At 35.3% G+C, this 26,096-nt stretch overlaps 1 protein-coding gene across 1 annotated transcript in view; it reads right to left on the bottom strand.

Moving 5' to 3' along the window:
* LOC140433998 (lachesin-like) overlaps window positions 1-26,096 on the bottom strand; it is a 675,206-nt gene that overhangs the window by 157,812 nt on the left and 491,298 nt on the right. The window contains exon 4 of the mRNA XM_072521967.1: window positions 2,407-2,592. Within this exon, the coding sequence (XP_072378068.1) occupies window positions 2,407-2,592 (186 nt within the window). The remainder of the gene's footprint in view (window positions 1-2,406; window positions 2,593-26,096) is intronic.

The raw sequence follows: 26,096 nt of genomic DNA, 5'->3' as shown, positions 1-26,096 counted from the left end.
GTTTCGAAATACGACTTATTTGCATATCTAGCAAATCAAATTGAATGCGCCTTAATTTTAAACAGGTCCCCATTTCCCTTATTTCAATTTGAAGCCGTAAACTTTTTACGTCAATTTTTTATCTGCATATGAAAATGTATTCCCAATCGAAATTAAAGTGTTTCACGTAGTTTCCCTCTTCTTTTTAGTTCATTACCATTTTAAAGCTGTCCATTAAAACAAGTCTGCCATTTACATATTATACGTAGTTGCACTTAAACTCTCAAACAAAATTCTTAGAGGAAAATGATAATAATACGTACACAGCGAAAACTAAATCCAACTTCCCAGAAGTAGTTGTAACTACAAATAGAAATTTCGTATTTTATATAAATTACAGAAAATTTCTTAAAATTAATAATAACTAAAGAGTATTTGTGATTTATCTAATCCAATTCTACTTATGCAATAGATTATTTACATTTAAAAAAATAAACTGAACAAGTTTAAATATTGTATGATCAAATCGTCGGCTGTATGCAATAGTGGCTTGACTCAAAAATTGACAAAATTTAATTGACATCACCAAAATGCTTGATAAAACCTTATGTCTAACCTGGCACTGGCACAATCTTAATAGCAAAAATGTCCGCTAGACGTCACTAGTGTCGCTATGACATGTTGTTAATTGAGATAAATTGTCTCTTGTAATACTAGCCCTTTTTAGTTGTGCAGTGGAAGTCGGACCCTGTCGATATCAAGTTTCTATGCAATACCAGCATTTAGGAGTTGTGCTACTATTATAGTAGTAGTCCATTTTAGATATTTTCAAACTATATCAGTGAGAATTTTGGAGTGGTGTCACATTAAGTAAAAGGAATAAATTTATTGTTTTAAAAATGTCAGATCCAAAAGGTTATTAGAAAAGAAGTGAATTAATCCTATCTCGAGCAGGAGTATCGTAAGTAATAATATCAATATTATTTGATGACATCTACCGGTTTAAACAAAAAATAAACCCACTTTAGTTGTGATGCGGACCCTCATGATGTGAATGATGATGATAATGTATCGTCTACATTTACAGAGGTCTCTGATAAAAATGTGGAGACTGAAGTACCAGAAGACGTCACGTTTTATCGTCACGATTAATAAACCTAAAAGTAAAAAAAGAAAGGCTTGTCCGGACCAATGGAAAAGAAATGTCAGAAATTTTCTTAGAAATTCAGGCCAAACATACACAAATGTTAACGGTAATCTTGTACAGGCTCGCATTTTAGGCCATCTTGTAATGAATGTAGACTTAAATGTGACTGGGAGTTACTAATAGATGTATTCGAACTGTTATTAGAAAGACCAAAAGTGGCTTTATAAGCAACGATCAAACAGGTAAACATAGCATGCATAAAACATTTTGTAACAAAACTATGAACAGGGTTCGTAAACACTTTTCTTCAATTCTAATAATAAAGAGCCACTATTGTCGAAGTAGTACCCCAAAAAAATATGTGAAAGGAGGCAAGACATTGCCAGATCTGTACAATGATAATGCTGATTGCCAAAAAGACAATGATGAATTTGTAAAAATTGGTTTATATCGTAATTTAATTATATATTTAACTATGCATTCTTTTCTTCCAAAAAAGGTAAAAGGTAAACGAGGTAAAAACACTTTACAAAAAGAATGTAACTACCTTACAAAAAGTTGCTTGTTTGGATCTACAATCTGCTCTGCCGACACCAAAAGGAGACGTTTCCGCTTTCTATTATAAATATAAGCTGTCAACATATCATTTCTCTATATGGGAACTTCAGTAAAAGGGACTGGGAAATATGCACAGCTATGTTTGACACAAAGGAGAAGGCAGTAAAGGTACCATAGACATTAATTTGTGGCTGCTGATGTATTTGGAACAAACATCTATAAAAACTGATTCTGACGATTTGAAATTCATATTTTACTCAGACAATTGTAGGGTCCAAGGAAAAAACAAGTACCTAATTTCAATGAATCAGTAAGCTGTAAACTATTTTAAAATTTCTTGTATAACTCATCGCTATTTAGTTGTCAACCATACTCAAAATGAGGGTGACAGCTGCCACTCTTTAATAGAAAGAAATATCACTAAAGCTTTAAATGAAGGGGCCTATTCATCTATCGACTCATTACGCTATGTTAATCCGAAATGCTCGTTGCAAACAACAATTCGCAGTACACAAATTATGTCATAATGATTTTTTTGACCTTAAAAAGTTAAATACTAAAACAGCGACAATTTTCAATGAAAATATTCAACAAAATACTTTTCATTTTAACGATATTTGCGAAATTGACGTAAAAAAGCTCTAATACTCACTACTATTTTAAAACTTACTTTTAAAACTCTTGTCAATTTAGATACCAAAAACTTAACATTTATAACTTACCTGACTTTTCATGGGATCAGTATTGATCTGACACATATACTGCCCACCGTCTTCTTCTTGAACGTTTTTGATGTGAAGATTCCACGTTGTATGGTCATTGTGAGAAACGCTAACTCTAGGGTTGTGTGTAATCACGTGATCGTGGATTGCTTGAATGGCTTTTGTATCGGCTTTTACCCAGCCTACCTATAAAAGAAAGAAAGGCATTAGTATTAACAAAAATTATTAAATATTTTTAAAAGTGATTATCCAAAGATTGAGACACAGGTCTTGTTTACGCTCAGTTGCCTTTATTAAAAGATCTTCAGATTTTAAAAGCTCCTGAAAATTTTTCTGGGACTAAAGCTAGAGTAACATTATATAGATGTTGGGTGTAATCGTCACTTCAACTTCTTCTCTTCTTAGAGTGCCATATCCCTACGGAACGTCGGCGTCTACCATGCTTATAATATTGTTATACTGATCTCGGTCTTGCGCTACGTGTAGCAATTGGTCCGCTGTCAAACCTGTCCACTGCCGCAAATTCCTCAACCAAGAGAGTTTCTTCCGTCCTATCCATTTCTTTCCTTCGATTTTACCGTTGAGAATTAGCCGAAGGAACTCATATCTTGGTCCTTTGATTATATGTCCAAGATATTCTAGTTGACGCCTCTTAATAATATTTAATAGAGTTCGTTGATGTCCCATTCTTCGAAGAACCTCGTCGTTTCTGGTTCTGCTAGTCCATGGAATTTTTAGTATCCTTCGATACAACCACATCTGAAACGCCTCGATTTTATTCATGATATCGGCGTTTAAAGTCCAAGTTTCACATCCATAAAAAAGTACAGACCACACGTAACATCTTGTAAACTTTTTACGGATTTCCAAATTTAATGAGTTATTGGATAATAGAGGCTTGAATTTTTGAAATGAGTTTCTTGCCTGTTCAATTCCACATCGAATTTCGAAGGATGGATCCAGATATTGGGTAATCCAACATCCAAGTTATTTGAATCTCTGAACTCTCTGCAGCGGTTGTTGGTTTAATATCAGTTGGGTTGCGCCGATATCCACTTTACTGGTCACCATGTATTTAGTTTTATCGATATTTATCGACAGCCCCCAATTTGTGCATTCCATGTCAACTCTATTGATTAGCTCCTGCAGATCGTCGATGTTTTCAGCTAGAATCATAGTATCGTTGGCGTACCGTATATTGTTAATTATTTCTCCTCCTATGATAATTCCTTTTTGATCTTTTAAAGCTTCCCTATATAGATTCTCAGAATACACGTTAAAGAGGGTGGGAGACAGTACACAGCCCTGTCTTAGGCCTCGTTCAATACTACTTGGCTTTGATTCTCTGTTGTTGGTATTAATAATGGCTGTTTGGTTGAAGTAAAGTTTGGCAATAAACGATTAGGTTAATGAACTGAATGAAGGGTATGACATTGTAAGATTTGTCAAAAGTCAAAAACTGTCATGGCTGGGACATGTTCAGCGACAAGAAGACACGAAAGCGACAAAGAAGATGTTACAGTGGAAGCCGGTAAGTTGGATGACGTGAAAGACAAACTGAGAAACATGAATACAAGACAATGGAGGAAAAGGGCCCAAGAGAGATCTGAATGGAAGGACATAGCCAGACAGGCAAAGACCCATCCAGGGTTATGATGCCAAAAGAAGAAGAAAAAGAAGATGTTTCAAAGTTAGGATAAAAAATTACCAGTAATAGACAGGTAATAGATATCGTATACTTGTTGGTCGTCTGCAGACCTGTGTGAGAGTTTCTCTCATGGCGCGAGTTCTTAAGTTTTTTGATATACAGTATATTAAATTATTTATATAATATAATTTCAAATAGTACACAATGAGTAAAGGACGAATGCTTGTAGGCTTAGGGCAAATAGAAACTTTATTTTAAAAATTTGCAAAATTTTGTTAGTTAATCCAAATAGAACCGAAAACAATTGTTGGATAGTAGTTACAGCAACTGTGATAAATTTTCATCACCCTTGACTATTATACTAGGGAAAAAATCAAATTTGAAACGAAATATTAACTTTTCATTTTCACGAAATTTTCATGACATATAGGCATTTATATGGCATTTTTTCTTCCAAATCGCTAGATGTAGGCAAATTTTGAGCATGGGAGAAGAACGAGCGGCCAATTTTATGTAAGAAAAGTGCAACGGTTTGACTCTCAGACTTAAATTGACGCCAATGTACCCGATTAATAAATTTTGAAAAAAAGTTTCTATCTTTTATCTTGTCCTTGATCTCATCGTCTCTTGTAAGTATAGCTTCTTTTTTATTGCTATCTTAAAGCTTTTTTCTTCACTTTTTTGTATATAAATTTACAAATACTTAGTATTTTTATATAGTCATATCCTGTATGTTTCTTAAAGTTATTGTGTCAGTTAAGCTCCAAGAAAAACTAGATGTATGCTTAAATCTGAATGCCGCTGAATTGCTAGTTTTAACATTATTCAATAAACATTTCTCTGATACTGTGTACTTATCTCAATCGACACGTTTCAAAATAAATTGATAATGCAATTTTTCCATAGTTATCTTTTGAACCGAAGCATAATCAGGGGTGAATAACTCTCGCAAAGTTTGTATCTCGATTATTCGCCCCATAGAAATTCGCTTCCTACGAGTAACAGCTTCCTAATTATCGTTCACTCGGCTTCCGTATTCTCCAATATCCACTTAACACATTGCCGTTTGCCTAATTGCAAGCACTACCTGCAAATAAACCAAACACACAGCTTATAATAAGCAGTATTAGAAACTGCAGGAAACGAAAACTAGATGCAAGTATACACCAGCAATCGATCCACGGTCTCCCGTGCAAATGAGATTACGGCAATCGAAAGGAGATAGAATTCAAAGAGAATTTGAGAAGTTGTACGTAGCGTCGTACAGTTGCAACAAATGCGAGATTTTGTAACACGATATTAATTGAGGATGCAGAAGGACTTTCTGAAGATTAAATTAGTTTATTGAGATATGGAATTCGAAGACGTGTTCTATTCAAACCGGCGCGACGTTCGAGGTTTGAATCAGATCAGTTAATTGGGTCCAATAACTATATAGCTTCCGCAATCATAGTGTGGCCAAGTAAATCCATATTGTAAATTCATACAGTAAAACTGTTGAAGAAAAAATGAATTTAGTCCCTTATTATATTATATGCTCTTATTAAGTTATGTGTACTCCCAATTATCTACAATCAACTGTGCTTTTCAGATACTGGTAAAGAACTATTAGTTAAGGTATAAAAATGGAATTAAATTACTTAAAGTATATCATTAATTTTAACATAAATAAATCTAAGAATAACCTTCGTGCAAATAAAAACGTCGACTGCGACAAGCATATATTCTCCTGAGACCTGATGTCCAATTAAATGGACATTTATGTATTATATATATTTTTTGGTAAGAACTAAATTTACAGCACCTAGTCCCACGGTCCATCGTAGTGTACATAGCAGTGAACCTGACAACAGCGCGCCGTATTGCTGAGAGAACATTTTAACTTAGTTAACCTGCTAATCGCAAGTGACAAACATGGCGGGCAGTTGTAGAAAAACAATTGCTAATAAGTAGCTAATTTTATTAGATCATTAACCTAAATGTGAGTTAGTTTAATAACATACGATATTTTAAATATATTTATGTGATATAGTTGTCTTAGCAAACCATTTTGAGTTTGTTTTTTTATCTAAAACAAGGATGTCCATTTTTATGGACGTCGGGCCCTTAGGCATACATAAAATATTATGTATGCCTAAATTATGTATATTTTTTATTTCAGCTGTCTTTGGTAATAAAAAATATTTAAGACCCAAAGTTGACCATGAAAGACTTCTTGAATGTCTGGAAAATTCGGATACAGACGTTTCAAAGTTGTTCTAGTCAACCGTATGCACGGTGACGGTATATGCGGAAACGATATGAGCGGGATCGGTTAGGATTAGCGGTGGCTGAAGCAGCGGTCACCATATTGCTGGCAGTATTTTAGGGCCTGTGCTAAAAGAAATTCTTAAAAAAGTTACATTTATTAACCAAATTATATTAAATAAAGATTTATGCAAACTATAGAAAAAAATGAAAGAAAATCAATAGTATCAAGTACTAGGACACAACTAGGAAAGTGTCATCACTTTTATCATTACCCAGATTGTAGTATAACACATACGTAATGTGGTATAATGTAATGTAATAAACACATATTCTGGTCACGGTTCCGAAATACTCCATATGTGGTATCTACTCTAACGCATCAGTAATTCCAGTTCTAACCCTTATAATCATATTTCAAACTGTATTTCTTATCGTTAATCCAAACAACAATTCCTTTATGGTTCTCTGAATTACTCTTGATTTTTTACACAGAATTTTTAGAGTAAATCGTAAACTTTTTCTGCACCATATGTGCTACATTGTTTACAGAAAATCTTTACTTTACAGTTTACAAAAGGTTCGTGGCCTAAATGTTATGACATTTCCTGCACCTCTATCCGGTTCTTTGTACCTATTCCGTAATTATTGCATAGTAAGTCATTGTGTTTTATTTAAAGTCGGATACTTTATTTATAATCAAAATGAATTAAATCAAATCATTTTGTGGAAGTGTCTGCACAAAACATTTTTCACTTCCTAATACACACATTCTAATTTTAGAATGTGTGTATTCTCTTCTTATTTTTATCTTAATTTCTCTCTATAAAAGCTACAAATTTTAGTTTACATAAAAATAAAGCTTTACAGTTCGTTTGTTCCAATTTTTGGTTTGTTTGTACAAGCAATAGCTTTCGGTGGTAGTTTTATTTAGAACTGCAAGTGCAATATATACAACAGTCGTCACAAAATATCTACTTAGGATTTGTGCCAAGTACAGGGTCCATTAAGATATGTTTATTTTGACTATTTAAGCGAGGAAGGTAGCATTGAATCGGTGCAATTAAGCGAGTACGTTTGTTGTATCAAATGCGATGTATGCGAGTAGAAAATATGGTGGAAACTTTATTTTCATGTCCAATATACGGGATGCAGAGATATAAACAAATATTGTTTGGTAAATTGTGGACACCATACAATTGTAAATTTTAAATTTAGGTAATTAATATTGAATATTAACCCATGAAGGACTGGAGTTGCCATATGGCAACACTGGTATTGACGTACGAATCTTATTATTTTGAGGTTATGTTAGTTTGTTTTGTTTCCAAGAACGTGCCAATCTGCAGAAAATAAGTGATTTGAAGGTATACACCTAACAAAAACTTAATTCGTTGGTGTTTGTGAGATTTTATAGTCACCGTTTTTGATAGTTGTAAAAATGGATATAAGATTTGTGTAAGTAGCTCAATTTGTCAATTACTTCTGAATAACTATTACATCTAAGTGGCTAAAGTAACAATTATGCTCTAATAGAAAGGTCATTTTCCCTCTGTGAATATTTGACAACCCTTGAAAAAAAGCGATCTTTTACAATATTTTGTTTTTATTCATCGCGTTGCCATATGGCAACGCTAGTATCTACAGGCATCTTGTTTTTTCAGGCGGGGTTTCTCTCTACAAAAAGCTTTGAACATGGTTTACGAAGATGACGTCAACGTTAGAAATATTTATGTTGAGCCTCCAAATATTGGAGACCTCACTGATGAAGATTCTGGCGAGGAGGATGGGGGAGGATTCATCGACAATCTGTCTAGAAAACAGCTGGAAGCAAATGTTGAGGTGCAAATGTATGGCGAAGAAGCAGACAAGGAGTATGACGACATCGAACAAGATGCAGTTCAAACGATGGATATTTCCCAGGAAGAAAATTGAATACGAGTCCCTAAATTGGATAACGGGTGATTTGGTCGACAATGCCGCTAGTTTCCCAGAATATAGCTACGAATCATTCAATACGTTGACACCTGTCGAGATGTTCGAATTATTTTTCGACGAGGGTATAATTAGTTACATTCTCAACCAATGCACGAGTTATGCACTACAGAAGAACTTTCCCGACCCCAAAATTTCCGCAGGAGAAATGAGGTGTTTCTTTGCCATTTTGATTCTATCGGGGTATAATTGGCTCCCGGGAAAAAAATTTTACTGGGATACGAAAGGCGATATGGGTAATGCAATGGTCATGAACGCTATGCGAAGAGATCGGTTCCTTACAATTTGGCGTTTTTTCCACCTTGCAAATAATGAAGCCATCGATGAAAGGGACAAATATTACAAGATCAGACCCTTAGCTGACTATTTACAGAAAAAATATAAAGAATATTACTTCCCTGAAGGCGAATTACATTACGACGAATCTATGGTGAAATACTTTGGACGCCACTCATGTAAACAGTTCATAAAAGGAAAGCCGATTCGTTTCGGATACAAAGTTTGGTGCCTCAACACTAAAAGTGGGTATCTTGTAAGCTTCAGCATGTACCAAGGAACCGATCCCAAAGCAAATAATCATTATTATAAAGTTTTTGGAGCATGTGCGGCTCCATTCGTCACAATGCTCGATGAACTGCCCAATGATAAATCAAGATTACCCTACAAATTTTTCTGCGACAATTTATTTACGAGCCTCCACCTTTTGAAACATATAAAGGATCGTGGCTATAGCCTTACCGGAACAATACGGGAAAATCGCATTCCCAAAAACTGCCATATAGAATCGAAAGCTAATATGCAGAAATGCAAAAGGGGTGATGTAGAGTCGATTCTCGAGAGAGAAACTGGTATTATAGTTGTAAGATGGTTGGATAACAGCGTCGTAAGTGTAGCGTCAACATGTTATGGGGTGGAACCACAATCGCTCGTGAAAAGATATTCACAAGCTGAAAAGAAAATCATCCAGGTTCAAAGTCCATGCCTGATTGGTAAATATAATAATGCAATGGGGGGCACCGACCTAATGGACGAAAATATAAACCGCTGTAGAATAGGAATGAGGGCAAAAAAATGGTACTGGAGCTTGATTACCTGGATGCTAGATGCGACTATACAAAATGCGTGGGTGCTACATAAAAAATCCGGCAACAAGTTGACACAGTTAGAGTTTAGGCGTGAAATTGTGCAAGCCTATCTGACCAAATACGGAGTGCCTGCAAAACAAGGTGGCCGACCGTCTAGTTCACTCTCAAGTCGTTCCTTTCATAGAGAATCTGATGATATTAGATACGATGGAGTTGGGCATTTACTGGAACCAGTACCAAATAAAAAGAAAATTAGGTGTGCAGGTGAAGAATGCAGGTCGATCATGAGAACAAGATGCGCCAAATGTGAAGTAGGTTTGTGCACAAAGTGTAATGTTAAATTTCATACATAGCTATAGAAAGTTTTTTGCCGATTATCTCTCAATTTCATAGAATATTTTTTACTTTTATTTCATTCGGTTAATGTAGCCATAGGAACCTAGCGTTGCCATTTGGCAACAGGCAATATTTTTAGGTTTTAATATATTTAATAATTATTTTTGTCTTTTTCTAAGTAAGTTTTGTCCATTCATAAGAGTTATTTGTATTATTTATGTAAAATAAAGATTTTCGAAAACTTCGTCCTTCATGGGTTAATAATATCTACTCTATATAGACAACAAAAGCTATGCCATACGATATTATTATTACTTATCTTAAATTTTCTTCTTGTGTCTTTATTCCCCTTTTAGTATCTCATGACTGATTATTGTAGCGGTTTAATTTTATTTAATTTAAAATTTTGGTAACTATTTGTAAACTGTTTTTCTTACGTTTCCATGCCATTATTTTTGTACCTTTTCTCACGAAGCAATCTGATGACTTTGAACGAAGCTATACATCTCATCCCTCAAGTATCTAATAAAATCACCTATATCGCCACTCAATTTTAATAAGTCCGGCAAAGGCAATAGCAGCTTTCAACACAGCTTTAAAATGGGCTGAAGAAAACAAACTTGATAGCCACGAAGGTATATTTTTCCGTAAGCTTAGAAATCGGATTTTTAAAATAAGATGCTCAAATTATAAACAGAAAATCATTACAGATGTTTTCAAGAAAAATTGGCTAATGTTTTATTTAAACTCACAATAGAGTTTTGTTGTGAAAGATATTTAAGAAAATTGGATCCACTATAATATGAACCTTTTTATTTTTGAACAGTATATGCGGATATTTTATGTCTAATGGAAGTTGGTTGCAATTCAATGAAACACCGCATATACTAAAAGACAAAATTCTTTATTTTCTATTTAAGCAAACCCCTTGTTATTGTGACCAACTAAGATAAAGATCATTTCTCGTAAAAACAGCCAGTATTGCAGCGAATAGCCTCTATAAATTTATTCATTCTGGGAACAATCGCTCATAAAATTGTCCACTTTGTCGAACATGGCCCTTATCGGTTTTAAGAGGCCCTTTATAGAAAGAATGTCTGTTACCCTCTGCCCTTCATTGCCATCTTCATTGTCGCTGTAGGCTTAAAGCAGTTATCTATAAGGGGGTTGGTTGAACGGAAAAGAAAAGATAAAAATATTTGTATTCCGGGTGGCTTTGATAAAGAAAAGTTTTTTTTTAATCAGAAAAAAAAGGTAATACAAGTAAAAAAAAAATAGTAACTTCTTTAAGTAAAGTTTTTTAAGACGGTCAGCGAACTAGCCGTTCAGTACAACGCTATGCCCATCTTTGTATCGCATTTAAAAGGCACATTCTGTTAGCTGGCGCTGTAGCAGATCTTTTCTTTAGGCTATTATAGACATTTTAAAGAGTGAAACATCTACGTTCGTTGACTGGCATGGTAAGATGACCAAGGAATTATTCTTGGCTATTGTTAGTAGCCATATTACTAACTGTAATAGGTGCAGTGTGGGTAGTTGGTATTGTCTTAATGAGCGTCTCCTGGGAGGATCAGATGCTCAATTCATATTTGTATTGTGCATCTATTTTTCAGAATTATTTAAACAGCACCAGCGTTCAAATATTTAGGAAGTGCGTGTTGTATGATTATCACCTCACCTAGAACAGGTATCTTTGTGCAACAGAAAGCAATATCTCTAACAGTTGGATGCTGCTAGTAATGTATTAAATGCCAGGGTGGTTATGGATCAGAGCTAAAGGATACTAGTTCACTTCTATGCGGAGATAGAGAATACTCCTTTCCGCGGTCATAATCCCATTCTTCTTTCTTTTCTTTAGAATTTAGTACGCAAATTACTTTATTAATGTGTGGGTTAATAATACCTAATGCAGAGGAATGGCCTAAGCTTTAAATTGAGTATGCTACATTATTATTTTTATTACGTATCAAGAAATCTTCAAAACGGTCTCAATGCTTTTCATAACTAGTGCATACAATAAAAAAAACTGTTAACTTAGAAAAAACCTAGGTAGTTATGTTAAAGAAGAGAAAGGAAACATTAGAAGATCAATTAGAAAGAGAGGAAGCAAAATACCTAGCAGTCAAATTGGCACAACGATAGTACTTCTCGATGACTTGTAAAACTGTATATATTACATAGCAATTTAAATACCGTTATTCAAATGGATTTAATGAACCAGGAGCTTGAAAAATTGCATAGAGTTTCACATGACATAGAAAAAAAATTCGTCAAACCATCAAAACTTAAGGAAAAAACAAAAAAAAAACAAAAGGAAAAAATCGTAGATGACAAATAAGATTCTAGAAATGATGGAAGAGAGGCAAAAGGTCAAAGATCAGAACAAGACATTATACAAAAGAGTAGATAAAGAGATAAAAAAAGTAATCAGCTGAGAGAACAATGTGCGGAAATAAAGCTATTACAACAGAAAGACGATTCATTTAATATAAATAAAGTTCACTAATCCACTACTAAGTGTGGAAAAGAGACTAGACAGCTGGAAGAAATATGTGGAAGTAACATTATAAATACTTTCATACAGATGAAAGGCAGATTGCCATTAAAGAGATAGAATGCCAAACAGGACCCCCGATTACCATTGAAGAAGTCACGGCAGCTATTAGAAAAACTAAAGATGGTAAAGCTGTAGGGCCTGAAAAACTTTATACAGAATTTCTGAAACTTATGGACGAACAAGGATTAAAATGGATAGCGATTATATTTAACAAAATATATATAACTGGAAAACAATGCGAAGTTTTCATAAAAAATTAGGAAATTGGAATACTTGGGGCACATCATGAGAGGTGAAAAATACGAACTACTAAGGAATATAATGCAGGGAAAAATCAAAGGCAGAAAAAGCGTAGGAAGACGTAAAATCTCGTGGCTACGCAATCTCCGTGAATGGTTTGGATGCAGTTCAATTGAACTATTCAGGCGCGTAACCAACAAAATTATAATTGCCAGAATGATTTCCAATCTCCGATAGGAGCGGAACTTGATGGTTTGCAAGTAATAATGTCGCACATATTAGATATAAGTCGAGAATATGGGCTGGATCTCAATACGAACTAAACAAAATACATTCTACTTAGTAAGCGCGAAATATTAAATCCATATCTTTTGATATACCAACAGCCAATTGACAGAGTAAACATCTACACATATTTTGGTCTTAACATAAACAGTCAATGGGACCACTCTACTGAAATAAAACAAAGCATAGGGAAAGCAAGATCAGCGTTCGTAAAGATGAAGTCTCTTTTCAGAAGTCACGTTTTGCCACTTGTACCAAAATCTCTATCAGATGCTATGTATTTTCCATATTATACGGAGAAAAAGCATGGACGCTCTTTAAAGCTTCGTTAGGAAAGCTTGAGGCCTTCAAGATGTGGTTTTACAGGCGCAACTTACAAATTTCATGGGTGGATCGTGTGACTAATATTAAGGTCCTTAATATTAAGGTAAAATGCGCAAGGAATGCGAGATCGCTAACAGAATCAAAGAGCGCAAATTAGAATATCTTGGTCATGTTATGAGAAATAAATACAGATATGGCTTATTGCAACTTATTTTTCAAAGCGCAAGGTATTTTAAAAGAGGGGACCAGGAAGAAGGAGAATATCTTCTTCCTGGTCCTCTTCAGGATCAGGAGAAGGGAAAGATCGCTTCAAGACCTAAGGAAGTGGTTCAGTACGTCTACAACCAGACTATTCTGAATAGCTGCAAGGAAAGTTAGGATAACTATGCTGATCGCCAACATCCGGATAGGCACCGTTAGAAGAAGGAGAAAACTTTGTCATGTTTTGCTATTTTAGGGTGTGTATCATTTTTATTTTTGTAGCAGATCAATCCAGTTTTGAAACAAACTCACTCTACTTCCAAATACAGGTGGTTCATCACATTTAAAAATTTCATTTTAATTCAACCACTTACTCGAAGATTATGTCACAGTTTCTTTAATTGAACATTATGGTTTTATTTAAAACTTTTTTGTCATTTTTTTGTCTGTTTTTATTAAAAACAAACATAAAATTTGTACAATAATTTTGTTCGTGAATAAATTATTTAAACCTAGCCTATAAAATTGTAATTTTTATAGTAAATCAAGAAGAAAAGCATGGTCTTTACTTAGAAAACTTGGTAAAAGCAGACTCCCAATTAGAAACAAAGTACCAATAGCTCCCAACAGAGTGGTCTCCCACATTGAAGCAACCTCAAGAGCAACTAGAGATCGCGACCACACCACCAAAGTAAAACCAGAACTAAAAATACTCAAGTCTGCATGCCCGAATACATGACAGATATACTCCAGAAGAAATTATTTCAGCAATAATAGAAATTAAGTCTGGAAAGGCACCCTTCTTCTTCTTCTTCCTATGCCGTCCCCATTAACGGAGGTTGGCGACCACATTTTTAAAAGCTTCTCTGTCTTTTGCAACGTGGAATAATTCGTCTACAGTCATGTTTGTCCAGTCTCGAATATTTCGCAGTCATGACTTCATCTTTCTACCTATTCCCTTTTTGCCATCGACTCTACCCTGCATGATGACCTGCAGAAGGCTATATTTATTATTTCTTAGTATGTGTCCAAGGTATGCAGTCTTGCGTACTTTTATCGTTCTCAACAATTTTGACGTGACAACGTCTTAAATTAGGTTGTGGCTCGGAGTCATTTAAGAAAAAGTGTAATGCCCGCTCACGTCTGTTACAGTGAGTCACCGAACGAGAGAGAGGCCCGCCGGACCGGCGAATGCCTTGCGTCTCTCTCCCACTCAAACATGATCGGTCCGCTGCGCGCGGCACTAGAGAATTAGGCGCGTTGAATCGCTAAAGTTGAAAATCGTTGAAAGTATCGTCAGCTGTGTCTGTAGTGAAAATGTGGAGTGCTTACAGTGTCCTATTTTAGGGGGAACCACCAGTATCAGATATAATTTTAGGAAATTACCTAGGGACCTATATTCTTTTATAATATTGCTATGGATTTATCCATTTAATATTGAGCAATGATTGTAAACATTCTTTATAGTTTAAACTTCAATGAAAATTATTAACTGTGTCTAAAGACATATATGATATGAGGTATTTTACCCAAGAGTATTAAGTATAATGAATATACATAAAAACATAATTTTGTTTTCTTAGGATTTAACATTTTGTCAGCACATTATCTCAAATTCACACTTAAATCAATATGTTTTTACTATTAGGTCTGTTGAATGTTTGTTTTTTACACAAAATTTAGTCTATACTTCATATTTATTAAAGGCGGTAAAATATACATTACAATTCAGTTGTTTATAAACCACTTTCAAAGCATAAAGAACCTTTTAAGCTTTGTTTATATTATTTTGTGTATATTAATTGAGTTAATTGGAGTAGCCCACTTTGATACAAAAATACAGTCAATTTATGGATATTTCAAGGTGACAATCTAAAAAAAGCTGATTTCCTCCCATGCATTTTATTAGAAACACTTGAAATTTTAAAAAAATTTAAAAATCGTAAGATGTAAGACCTTAATAAGACGTAAGACGTACAACAACTACAACAATAAAGGTAAATAATTGTACACTAATATTTCATTATCGTAAACTATGATTGATTGATTAATTGTTAGATTGACACAAAAGTTAAGAAACTGAGTTTATAGCGGCAATTCCTTGTTCCTATTGTGCAATTTAATAATATTCATATCAATAAATATTCTACCGAGAAAAAGACGTTGTCACGTAAAATCTTCGCCCGTAAAACCGACTTTACAGGCAACCGATTTTTTTTTGTCTCGACCCATTCTTCTGAGTACTTCCTCATTGGTGACCCTGGCAGTCCATGGGATTCTCAACATTCTCCGGTATATCCAAAGTTCAAAGGCTTCAATCTTTTTAACTATTTGCGCTTTTAGTGTCCATGTTTCTACCCCGTACAATAGTTGCGACCAGACGTAACATTCAACAAACCTCAGTTTCGGCGCAATATTCAGATTTTTGTCACAGAACAATTGTTTGAATTTTAAGAACGCTGCCCTTGCAATTTCTATTCGTACCCGGATCTCTTGGTCTGGATCTAATTCTGTGTTGATGTAAGCTCCCAGATATTTATATTTTGTCACTCTCTCTATTTGCTGTCCACCAAGAGTTAGTTGTTCATTATTTATTGGACTCCTTGATACTATCATAAATTTGGTCTTATCTGTGTTGATGTCAAGTCCCATTTGAATGCATTCACTTTGCATCTAGTAAAGTTTGTAGATCTTCTATACTCTCAGCCATAATTACCGTGTCATCTGCAAATCTCATGGTGTTTATGATTTCTCCACCAATTCTTATTCCCTCTTTTCTTTCCCATAAGGCTTTTCTGAATATGACCTGTGAGTACACGTTGAAAAGCGTCGGAGACAAGACGCATCCTTGCCTAACCCCTCTCGCAATCGGTATATTATTTGTTTCTATATTGTTCACCTTTACTACTGCTTTCTGGTTCCAGTATATAGCCTTAATAAACTCAATGTCTTTTTTGTCTAAATTGATGTTTTTTAATTCATCTATTAACTTCATATGCTGCACTCGGTCAAAGGCCTTCCCAAAGTCTATGAAGCATACATATGCACTCTTGTTATATTCCCGACATTTCTGAAAGAGTACCGTCAACGCAAATAATGCCTCTCTTGTACCCATGCCTCCTCTGAAGCCAAACTGAGTTTCATCTACCTGCTCCTCACATTTCTTATAAATTCGGTTTTGAACAATTTTCAAGAGAATCTTTAAAGGGTGGCACATTAGGCTTATCAATCTATAGTCATTACATGATTTGGGATTGTTGTTTTTTGGTAGAGGTAAAAATATCGATTTAAGCCATTCTTCCGGGATGTTGCCCTCTACATATATGTGGTTGAGAATTCGGGTGAGTCTCTTTATATTACCGTTATCTAAGGCTTTTAACAGTTCAACTGGAATTTGATCAGGCACCCGGCTATAATAAAATCCATCCAGAATTTTTACTCCACTGTGGCAAATATGCTAGGAAGTGTCTGGCTGGTGTCTATACAGACATGGTAAAATCAGGAGAAATCCCCCATTCACTCAAAAAGGCCTACATTATAGCCATATTAAAACCAGGAAAGGCAAATGATTGGCAACAAAATTACCGACCGATTACACTGCTGAGCTGTGTCTATAAACTGCTGGTACGCTTAATTTACAACAGAATTAGTAGAAATATATTTGAATTGATACCTATTGAACAAGCAGGGTTCAGACCTAACCCTAGCTGCACATATCATATCCTATCCTTAACAACACATATTGAAGCTGGTATGCAAAGACAGCAAAAAAATGCGTTGCTTTTATTGACCTATGAGCTGCAAACGATACTGTCTGGAGACAAGGATTAATCTGCGAACTAATCCGTGCCATCCCGTGTCAAAAGCAAACTAAACTGAATGATAGCATGCTCACAGGCAGACCTTTTTAAGTCAAGATGGACAACTTTAAAGTGTTCAAATAAAGCTGCAATGGACTGCGACAGGGATCTGTGTTGGCATCCTTTCTGTTTAATTTATACATCTCGGACTTACCTGGGACAACTTCGCAGATTTGGCTACGCCGACGACTGGGCGAATAATGCCCAAGCCAACAAAAAAACTCTTCGTTCTCTTTGAAAATAGACTGCTCACTCATAACTCATCACCAAAATATCTTGGAGTGACTCTGGACAGAACATTGAGTTTTAAAGAACACCTACAAAGAACGGCAGCAAAACTGAAAACTCGAAATACTATAGTCCAGAAGCTATGTGGCACCACATGAGGGTCCTCAGCCTCCGTAATCAGATCATCTGCCCTCGGACTTATATACTCAGTGGGCTGAATATGCTTCCCCGGTATGGCTCAATAGCAAACACACCAAAATTATTGACACCCAATTCAACCAGACAATGTGAATTATCTCAGGTACAATTAGACCCACATCGAAATATTGGCTTCCCATTTTACGTCACATTCCACCGCCGAAACTGCGAAGAACTCATTTTCTTTTTAGAGAATATCGAAAAATCGAGGTCAACCATCAACTACCCATCCACCATAATAAGCTTGATATCGAAATAAACAGACTGAGTTCCAGATATCCTCCATTGTTAAGAGCCAACTCCTTACATCAGGAATATTTCAACCTCACCAACGCTTGGAGAAGATAATGGGAGAGCGACTCACCACAGGAAGCACACCAAATGGCATGTATCGATCAGAAACTGCCAGGCATTGAACTGACCCGCAATACATGGACAACGCTAAACAGAATAAGAACAAGCAGCGGTAGATGTGCTGACAGCTTATACAGATGCGTAAAAGCCTTGAAAAACTCCTGAGTGTGACTGTGGTGCGCAACGACAGGCAGTCCGCCACATTGTTGTGAAGAATGCCCCCTATTCGCTGGAGTTTTCGATGAGTTCCTGAATGCGACCAAAAATGTTTTACATTATATTAATAATACATTAGATGTTCGTTTGTAATACTCAGTGTAACGTTTTATAATTGATTTTTAATGTGTTTTTATTGTATGCCATACAATAAATAAATAATGTCATTTTTACATGATTGTTTCCGAATAATTTTAGAAACTTTTTAATTTTAGTTTTTAATTTAAATGTTTAGTTAATTTCAAATTTACATACAGTTAATTACACGAAATAAAACGTTGAGAATTACTGCGTTACTTTGGCGAATATTGCACAATGATTACAACTCCATAAAGCGTTCTTTTCGAATGCAATCTTAATTAAAGTTAATAATTTTCACAATTATAACATAAATAATTTTAAGCATTTTAATAAGTAATACAATTTTTGTTAAAACATATTCAAAGCGTTAAAGCCTTTGACTAAAATTTGTTAATAATGTCTTTGGTCATTTATAACATTCCTCGCAATGTCAGAATTTAATTTTCCAAAGTGGACCGGACACTTAGCGGCTTAATCTCAATCCTTCATCTTCAATATTGTACCAAAGCTGCTAAATATATATAAATTAATTCTCAGCAGGCGCTGTCATTCTCTACATCAGACAGGGTGTGCAATAAATCTGACTCCCTTCAAGCGCGTTAATCTGACAAAGGGATGACCCAACTCAAAGTAAAGGTGTTTACCCTTACACCGACTAATTTCCACCTGATTTTCACGTATCACAAACTTTGACGAAGGGTTAATAATTATTATATACTTATTATCGTTCTTTATGCTCGTACGGTAAATAGAAAAAGGATTCATTGATTTCTTTTGTTTGGCGGAAACAGTCGGATATTTTTCAAAACTAATCACTCAATATACATTTTTTTTTATTAATAACTACTTATATCTTATATAAGATTACTTGTATGGCTACTCATTTGTATTACATTGTTGAAACTAGAAGAAGTCTCATAGGTCGCGTTGTTCGTCTGTGAGCACTTTAAGGTCCAAATAGAGCATGTAGTTGTCATTCTTAAGCATCATATTTATAAAAAGGGAGATGGTTCGTTTAGGGAAGTTCCTATTTCTTGATGGAATATCTTTCCTTCTGAGTTATGCCTCCTCATTGACAGGTCTAACACCTGGTTCATTACCTTCATGACACTTTTTACAAAACTATTTACACATCCCGAAGTTTAAAAATGTTTAGTGGTATTTTTAACCCATAACCGGTCACGTCCGATTTTAGGAACATAACCGGTGACGTGGAGTCTCCGGGACTCATCATAAATATGGTGGTCTCATTCAAATTTAAATAATTATTTTATCATCATCATCATCATTCAATCTTCGCTTATCCACTGCTGGACATAGATCTCCCTCATAATTTTCCATCTATTTCGATCTTGTGCCTCTTGCATCCAATTCCTATGACAACGTTTTAGATCGTCAGTCCAACGTGTTGGTGGACGACCTCTGCTTCGGTAGGCATCATCTCTTGGTCTCCATTCCAGTATCCGCTTTGTCCATCTATTATCTATCATTCGAGCCACGTGACATGCCCAGTTCCATTTCAGTGTTGCTACTGTCTCTACTGCATCAGCCACTCCTGTTCTTTGTCGTAGCTGGCGATTTGGGATCTTGTCTCGTAGTGAAACGCCCAACATAGCACGCTCCATCGCCCTTTGACACACACGGATCTTTTGAACTGTTTACCTTTTCATGGTCAACGTTTCCGCACCGTAAGTTAACACTGGCAAAACACACTGATTAAACGTTTTTCTTTTAAGGCATATTGGTATATCAGACGATTTGAAAATATGGTTCAGCTTGCCGAAGGCTGCCCAAGTCAGTCTTATACGACGGAGAAGCTCAACGATTTGGTTATCTTTTCCTATGCGGATCTCATAACCTAGGTATTTATAGGCCATTACCTGGTCTATGGATCTTGTTCCTACGCATATATCTTCGCTGACTACAAGATTTGTCATCATCTGGGTTTTAGATATATTTATTTTCAATCCCCCTTCTAGCGAGGAAAGGTAGAGCTGATTTAAAAGTTCTTTGGCCTCATCTATCCTATCAGCTATTAGTACAATATCATCTGCAAACCTTAGATGGCTAAGCTTTTCCCCATTTATGTTTATGCCCTTGTCGGTCAGTTTTGCCCTTTTACATATATATTCCAAAAGCGTAGTGAACAGTTTCGGTGATATGGTGTCCCCCTGGCGTACTCCACGTTGTATTGGGAATTTCTTGGTTTGACGATCACCCACTCTAACACTGGCTGTTGCGTTTTGGTATATGTGTTTAACTATATTTATATACCGATAGTCAATTCGGCATTCTGTCAAGGCTTCCAACATTTTTTGTTGATTTACGGTGTCGAATGCCTTTTCATAGTCGACAAATATTAAAGCTAGTGGTTTATTATATTCAGTGCATTTTTCTATATGATTTTTTATTACCAGTAGGTAATCGTTTGTTCCATAGCCTTTTCTAAAACCCGCCTGTTCTATGGGCTGATAAAATTCCAATTTATTTTCTAGTCGTTTCGTAATTATTTTTGTAAATAGTTTATAAATATGTGTAAGTAGACTTATGGGCCTGTAATTCCTGAGGTCGGTAGCATCCCCTTTTTTATGAAGTATGATAATTTCTGCGTTATACCACTGGGTTGGTGTTATTGCTTCCTGCAAACATCGAGTGAGTAGTTTGGCAAGGACCTGCCATAATCTTTTTCCAGCCACTTTCAAGGCATCTACCACTATTTCATCGCCTCCGGGCGACTTATTGTTTTTCATTTCTTGCACTGATCTTCGAACTTCATTGGGTGTTACGTCCGGTAAAATTTCAGATCCCTGATTGATTATCTTTGGTAATGATCCACTCCGGTAACATTGCTGTTCTTTGTATAGTTGTCTATAAAAACTCTCTATCGTGTTCATAATTTGAACTCTATCCTCAATGATTTGCCCCTGTTCATTTCTTAATTTGTGGACGTTTTTTCTTCCAATGGACATGCTCTGTCTGAGTACTTTCAAGCTTCTGTTTTCTTCTATTACTCTAGTTATTTCCATCGTATTGCATCGTCTCAGATCTTTTCTAACTTTCTTTTTAATTTTCTTATTCAAAATTCTTAGTTCATTTTGGTTATGATCCTGATTTTTCCCAACTTTTCTTCTTTTCTCTAGAAGATGTTTTGTGTTGTGGCTTAATTTTTGTGGCTTAATTATTTTATCACATTATTTATAATAATCTGTTCTTTAGGCATTTTTGCAATATCCTATTGTCTTTTTAGTTCTTTCTGTTACTAACTATTCTTATTATTAACATTTTTGTCAAAAGTTGCAAATAAATACAGCGTAATACAAGTACGGTGTTACGTCGCAAAACTTAATTTTTTTTTAATATTTCTTAATTTCAGTAGTCTAAACGTAAAGGAACGTGCAAGGGGCAAATAAGGACAAAAAAGGGGATTATTCTTTTTCAACGTTACAGTTTCTGCATATTTTATGAGAACAAGTCAAGTAAATAAGTTTTTTACAACAGACGCATAAATGAGATGTTTTTCTATGAAGTTTTAATGGGCAAATGTAGCAATAATTTCGAACTGCTAACCGATCTTCTTGAATAGAAAGAGGTTCAACCACGCACAGTATTCGCTTTATGTTTTCTCTTATTTCCGTCGGGATTCTGCTATTATACATTCATTGTTTCATGTGTGCTTCAATTAAGCTTTTAGCCAGTATCTTCATAAAATGTTTCCTCTTTAAGGGTTTGGATTCTCTATAACACTGATACATAACGAAAACGTTAAGTGTACTCATATCTAGTATTTTGTAAAGTATAGCCATTGGCCAACGTTGCGTTCTTCTAGACGTACTGTAAACCGTACATTTTTCATCCAAAGCATCAACGCCGTCTTTCCTCATATTATACAGACTAATTATTTCTGGTTTTTGTGTTTTTTCATCAACGGCTTTGCTATGATGCATGGAGGATACTAGTATGACGGCTTTGTTTTTTTTTTAAACATACGAAAGAAGGGTAATGTCTTTTGTAAAACCGTATCTAACTGAACCAATTTCTCTATGCATTTAACCTTTTTCATAGTTCCCACATATGTTAGGCCATTAGATTTCAACAACTGAACTAGTTCTATAGACGTGAACCAATTGTCAGCTGTCACATTACGGTTACTGCCAAATAGTGGCTTAGAAAGTCGTAACACAGATTGAGTAGGTTTAGCAAGCTTTTTTTCAGTTATTGAAAGGCCCACTCCGTCGGAATCTTGGCCTATATATAGATACGCATTGTACACATAGTTGTTTCTTGCATCTGTTAATATCATAATTTTAAGTCCATATTTTCGTGGTTTGTTTAGAATATACATTTTAAAGCGTGATTTATCCCGGAAAACAAATAACATTTCAGCAATGCATACATATTCACCAACAGAAAACTCCGTTTGACAGTTTTGAATAAAAGATTCAAATAGTTCTTGAATTGGTACCAGTGGATTTAGCGCTTTTCGTTGTTCTCTTGTGGAAGAGTCATCAAAACGTAAACAAGTCAATAAAAGTGCAAATCTCTTGGCACTCATTACGGACCGAAAAATTTCTCTGCAAGTTCCATCTGTAGCAAATAGACATTCTATGTCTTCAACATTGGACTTAATATTAAGGTGTAAATCAGTAAGCCTAAAAATGCTTCCATTTCGACCTGGTCGACATTTTTTAATTCCGGCCTATTTTCATTTTTGTATTTGACTCTGAACACTCGCCAATTTTACATTTGTCCATTCGACTACAACATTTAACATTTGACTTGTAAATAAATAGTTCCAAATTTCCTTTGGAGGTACCGAAAGACCAAGAGACCGAACCTTTCCTTGCAGCCCCGGTAAATGTACAATAATATTATGCTTTTAAGTACGAATTTTTTTTGGTGCACTAGCTGACCACTTAAATCTGTTTTTACCATAAAAGTAGTTTGAAGATATGACGCCAATATATTATTTTCATCATCACTGGACTAGTCTTGGTTTAAAGTTTGTGGAATATTGTCTTTTGAATCAGATTCACTATCAGACTGCCCAGATATCGACTCATGACTGCTTTCTATTACCACATCACTGTCAATATCATCAATATCGCTATATTCAGAGTCCAAATCATTGAACCAATGTAACACTTTCTCTTCAAATTTCGGATCTGTAACACTAACCGATCGTGACGTACTTGGTCGATGATCCATTATAGTTTATACAAAGAAATATAAAACGCTCGATAAAAAGTAACTAACGGTGACGTTGAGTCTCGCTGACTCCAATAACGTCTGTTCTCGCAAACGGCTAAACGTAAACTAATCAAACAAAAACTCTTGGTTTATGAACTATTTTTTCGGAGTCTATTTTCGAAGGCAACAATAAATAAATGAATTACTTCGCGTATCGAATGACCCTGAAACTACCATGTTACAAGTTGCACTTTTTCTTGGACGGTATACCACGTAATAGGCATTTTAATAATTATTTGTTTCGTTCAAAACTTCGTTTGCAATTTTTAATGTCAATGTATTCTACATCGGTGTGGAAAAATTAAAAAAATTATTAAAAAAACAAATGGAACATTAAATTGTTGTAACATTTCGTAGCTTTTAATAAATATTCCACTGTTATCTGCATCTAATTCCATCTCTATTTATTTTGCAGGAAAATTGTTAATTGTTAATTTATCGATTGATTCGGCGTAAATTATTTCTAAAAACATTCAACATAAAGGTCAGTTGTTCCGTATTACGGACATTTTCCATTAGATATTATTTGTTATTTCACGTTGCCCTTGTTTTCTTTTGAAAAACCCGTCCGAATCGGGTGCTTCTTGGCATCGGTCACGAGCTCTCGACTCTCGACCCCCAGACTCACAGCTGTGTATATTATAAATGATCCCAAGTTTGTGGCGCTTTAGGACTATTTGTCATATCTACACTATTATTACATCCCGTTAGCCCTGATGCGTGCCACCATGACTGGTCTGTGATATGCAGTGTCGTAGGCAACGAAAAAATGGGATTATAAAAAAATTATAAATATTCAAATGATTAGAACCGAGAGGAAACTAGAATGAAGATATACCTGCAACAAAATGTCTATATGTGCATATAAATAATGTGGCAAGAACAAATAACAAGAATTTTGTAGAATTCATGATGAAAAAAAGAGTATGATAGGAAAAACTGGTAAGTCTTAATTAAATAACTTTATTCGACTCCAATTCGTTCATTCCTGGAAACAAAATGGAGACAACATATAAACGGAGTGGAAAAATCGACTTAAAAGAAGAGAACTTTAAAGATTTTATGTGTTTTATACCTATTCTCTCCTTAAATCCCTAAATAAGTAAACTTTTCTAAGGTAAGTATCTCTTACATTATCTCTAAGACCCTTTACTATTTACAGTATATATTATAGTACGTTATACTATACAGTGCTAGTCAAAAGTCCGTTCCCACCTCGTATCTTTTGAACGGTTATACTTATAATAATAAAATTTGGAGGGAGGTAATAAACAGGCGTTGGATCCTTAACTAGTCATAAAAAGTGACGTAATAGTGACAGACAATTCCTGCCCAAACATTAACTTTGAAAGTCCTTTGGTGATGAGTCGTTTTTTTGGCGTGATGATTTTCGTCGGCCCAAATGTGCTCGTTATGATGGTTTGTTATTCTATTTCTACTGAAGGTAGCCGCGTTGGTAAACAAAATAGTTCTATTAAAATTAACATTTCGAGTGTTTTTCATTAACAACCAATCGCAAAATTCAATCATTTTAGGATAATCTTTACCCAATAACTCTTGAACCGTTGTTATGTGATAGGGTTTAAGCAGCTGATCCTTCAAACGCCTCCAAACCCTTACGTGAGAAACATTTAGTTGAGCAGCTATTACCCTTGTACTTGTTCCAGGGACTTCTTCAAGGATTTCTAAAATCTCTTCATCAGTTGCATCCATTATTGGACGACCACTATTGCCAGCAACTTGCGGTTGGAATGTACCCGTTTCCCGTAAACGACGATCAATGGTCAGAAATAATCGTCTATCGGGTGTATTTCAATTGGGGTCTTTTACTGCATAACGTCTTGCGGCTGCTGCACTATTTCCTTGACATTTACCTACGATATTCCCGATAGTTTATTGAAATCATAATTTATTCTGATCCAACTTACTCAAAGTTCAATGCATATCTGCCATTTCCTGAAATGTGTCTTCTTCTTATGGTGCCGTGCACCTATAGTGCGTTGGCGAATTATCTTAAGGTCAGACGTCTGTCTTTTGCGACATGCAAAAGTTCGCCAGTGTTAGTTACGCCTGTCCAGTTCTTTATATTTCGCAGCCACGACATTTGTTTGCGACCTACTCCTCTCTTGCCCTCAATATTTCCTTGGATAATTAGTTGAGGGATTGCGTTTTTTCCCCTCTCAGGATGTGGCCCAGGTATCCAATCTTTCGTGCCTTGATCAAGCTGAGCAATTCTCTCTCAGTATTTGCTCTTCTTAGGACTTCCTCGTTTCTCACCCTATCTGTCCATGGTATGCGGAACATTCTTCGCAAGGTCCACATTTCGAAGGCTTCCAACTTGTTAATGGAAGATATTTTCAACGTCCATGTCTCCATGCCGTATAACAATGTGGACCATACATAGCACTTAACCATTCTGTAACGGAGATTGAAGGAAAGATTGCGGTTACAAAGTAGCGGTTTAAATTTAAGAAAAGCTTGTCTTGCTTGTTCGGTACGGCATTTTATTTCTTGTTGAGGATCCCATTGGTCATTCACCATCATTTCCAAGTATTTGAATGTTTTCACTTGCTCGATTGGAGCATTAT

Source organism: Diabrotica undecimpunctata, chromosome 2, assembly GCF_040954645.1.
Source record: "Diabrotica undecimpunctata isolate CICGRU chromosome 2, icDiaUnde3, whole genome shotgun sequence".
NCBI lineage: Eukaryota > Metazoa > Arthropoda > Insecta > Coleoptera > Chrysomelidae > Diabrotica > Diabrotica undecimpunctata.
This window is presented reverse-complemented; position numbering and strand designations above follow the sequence as displayed.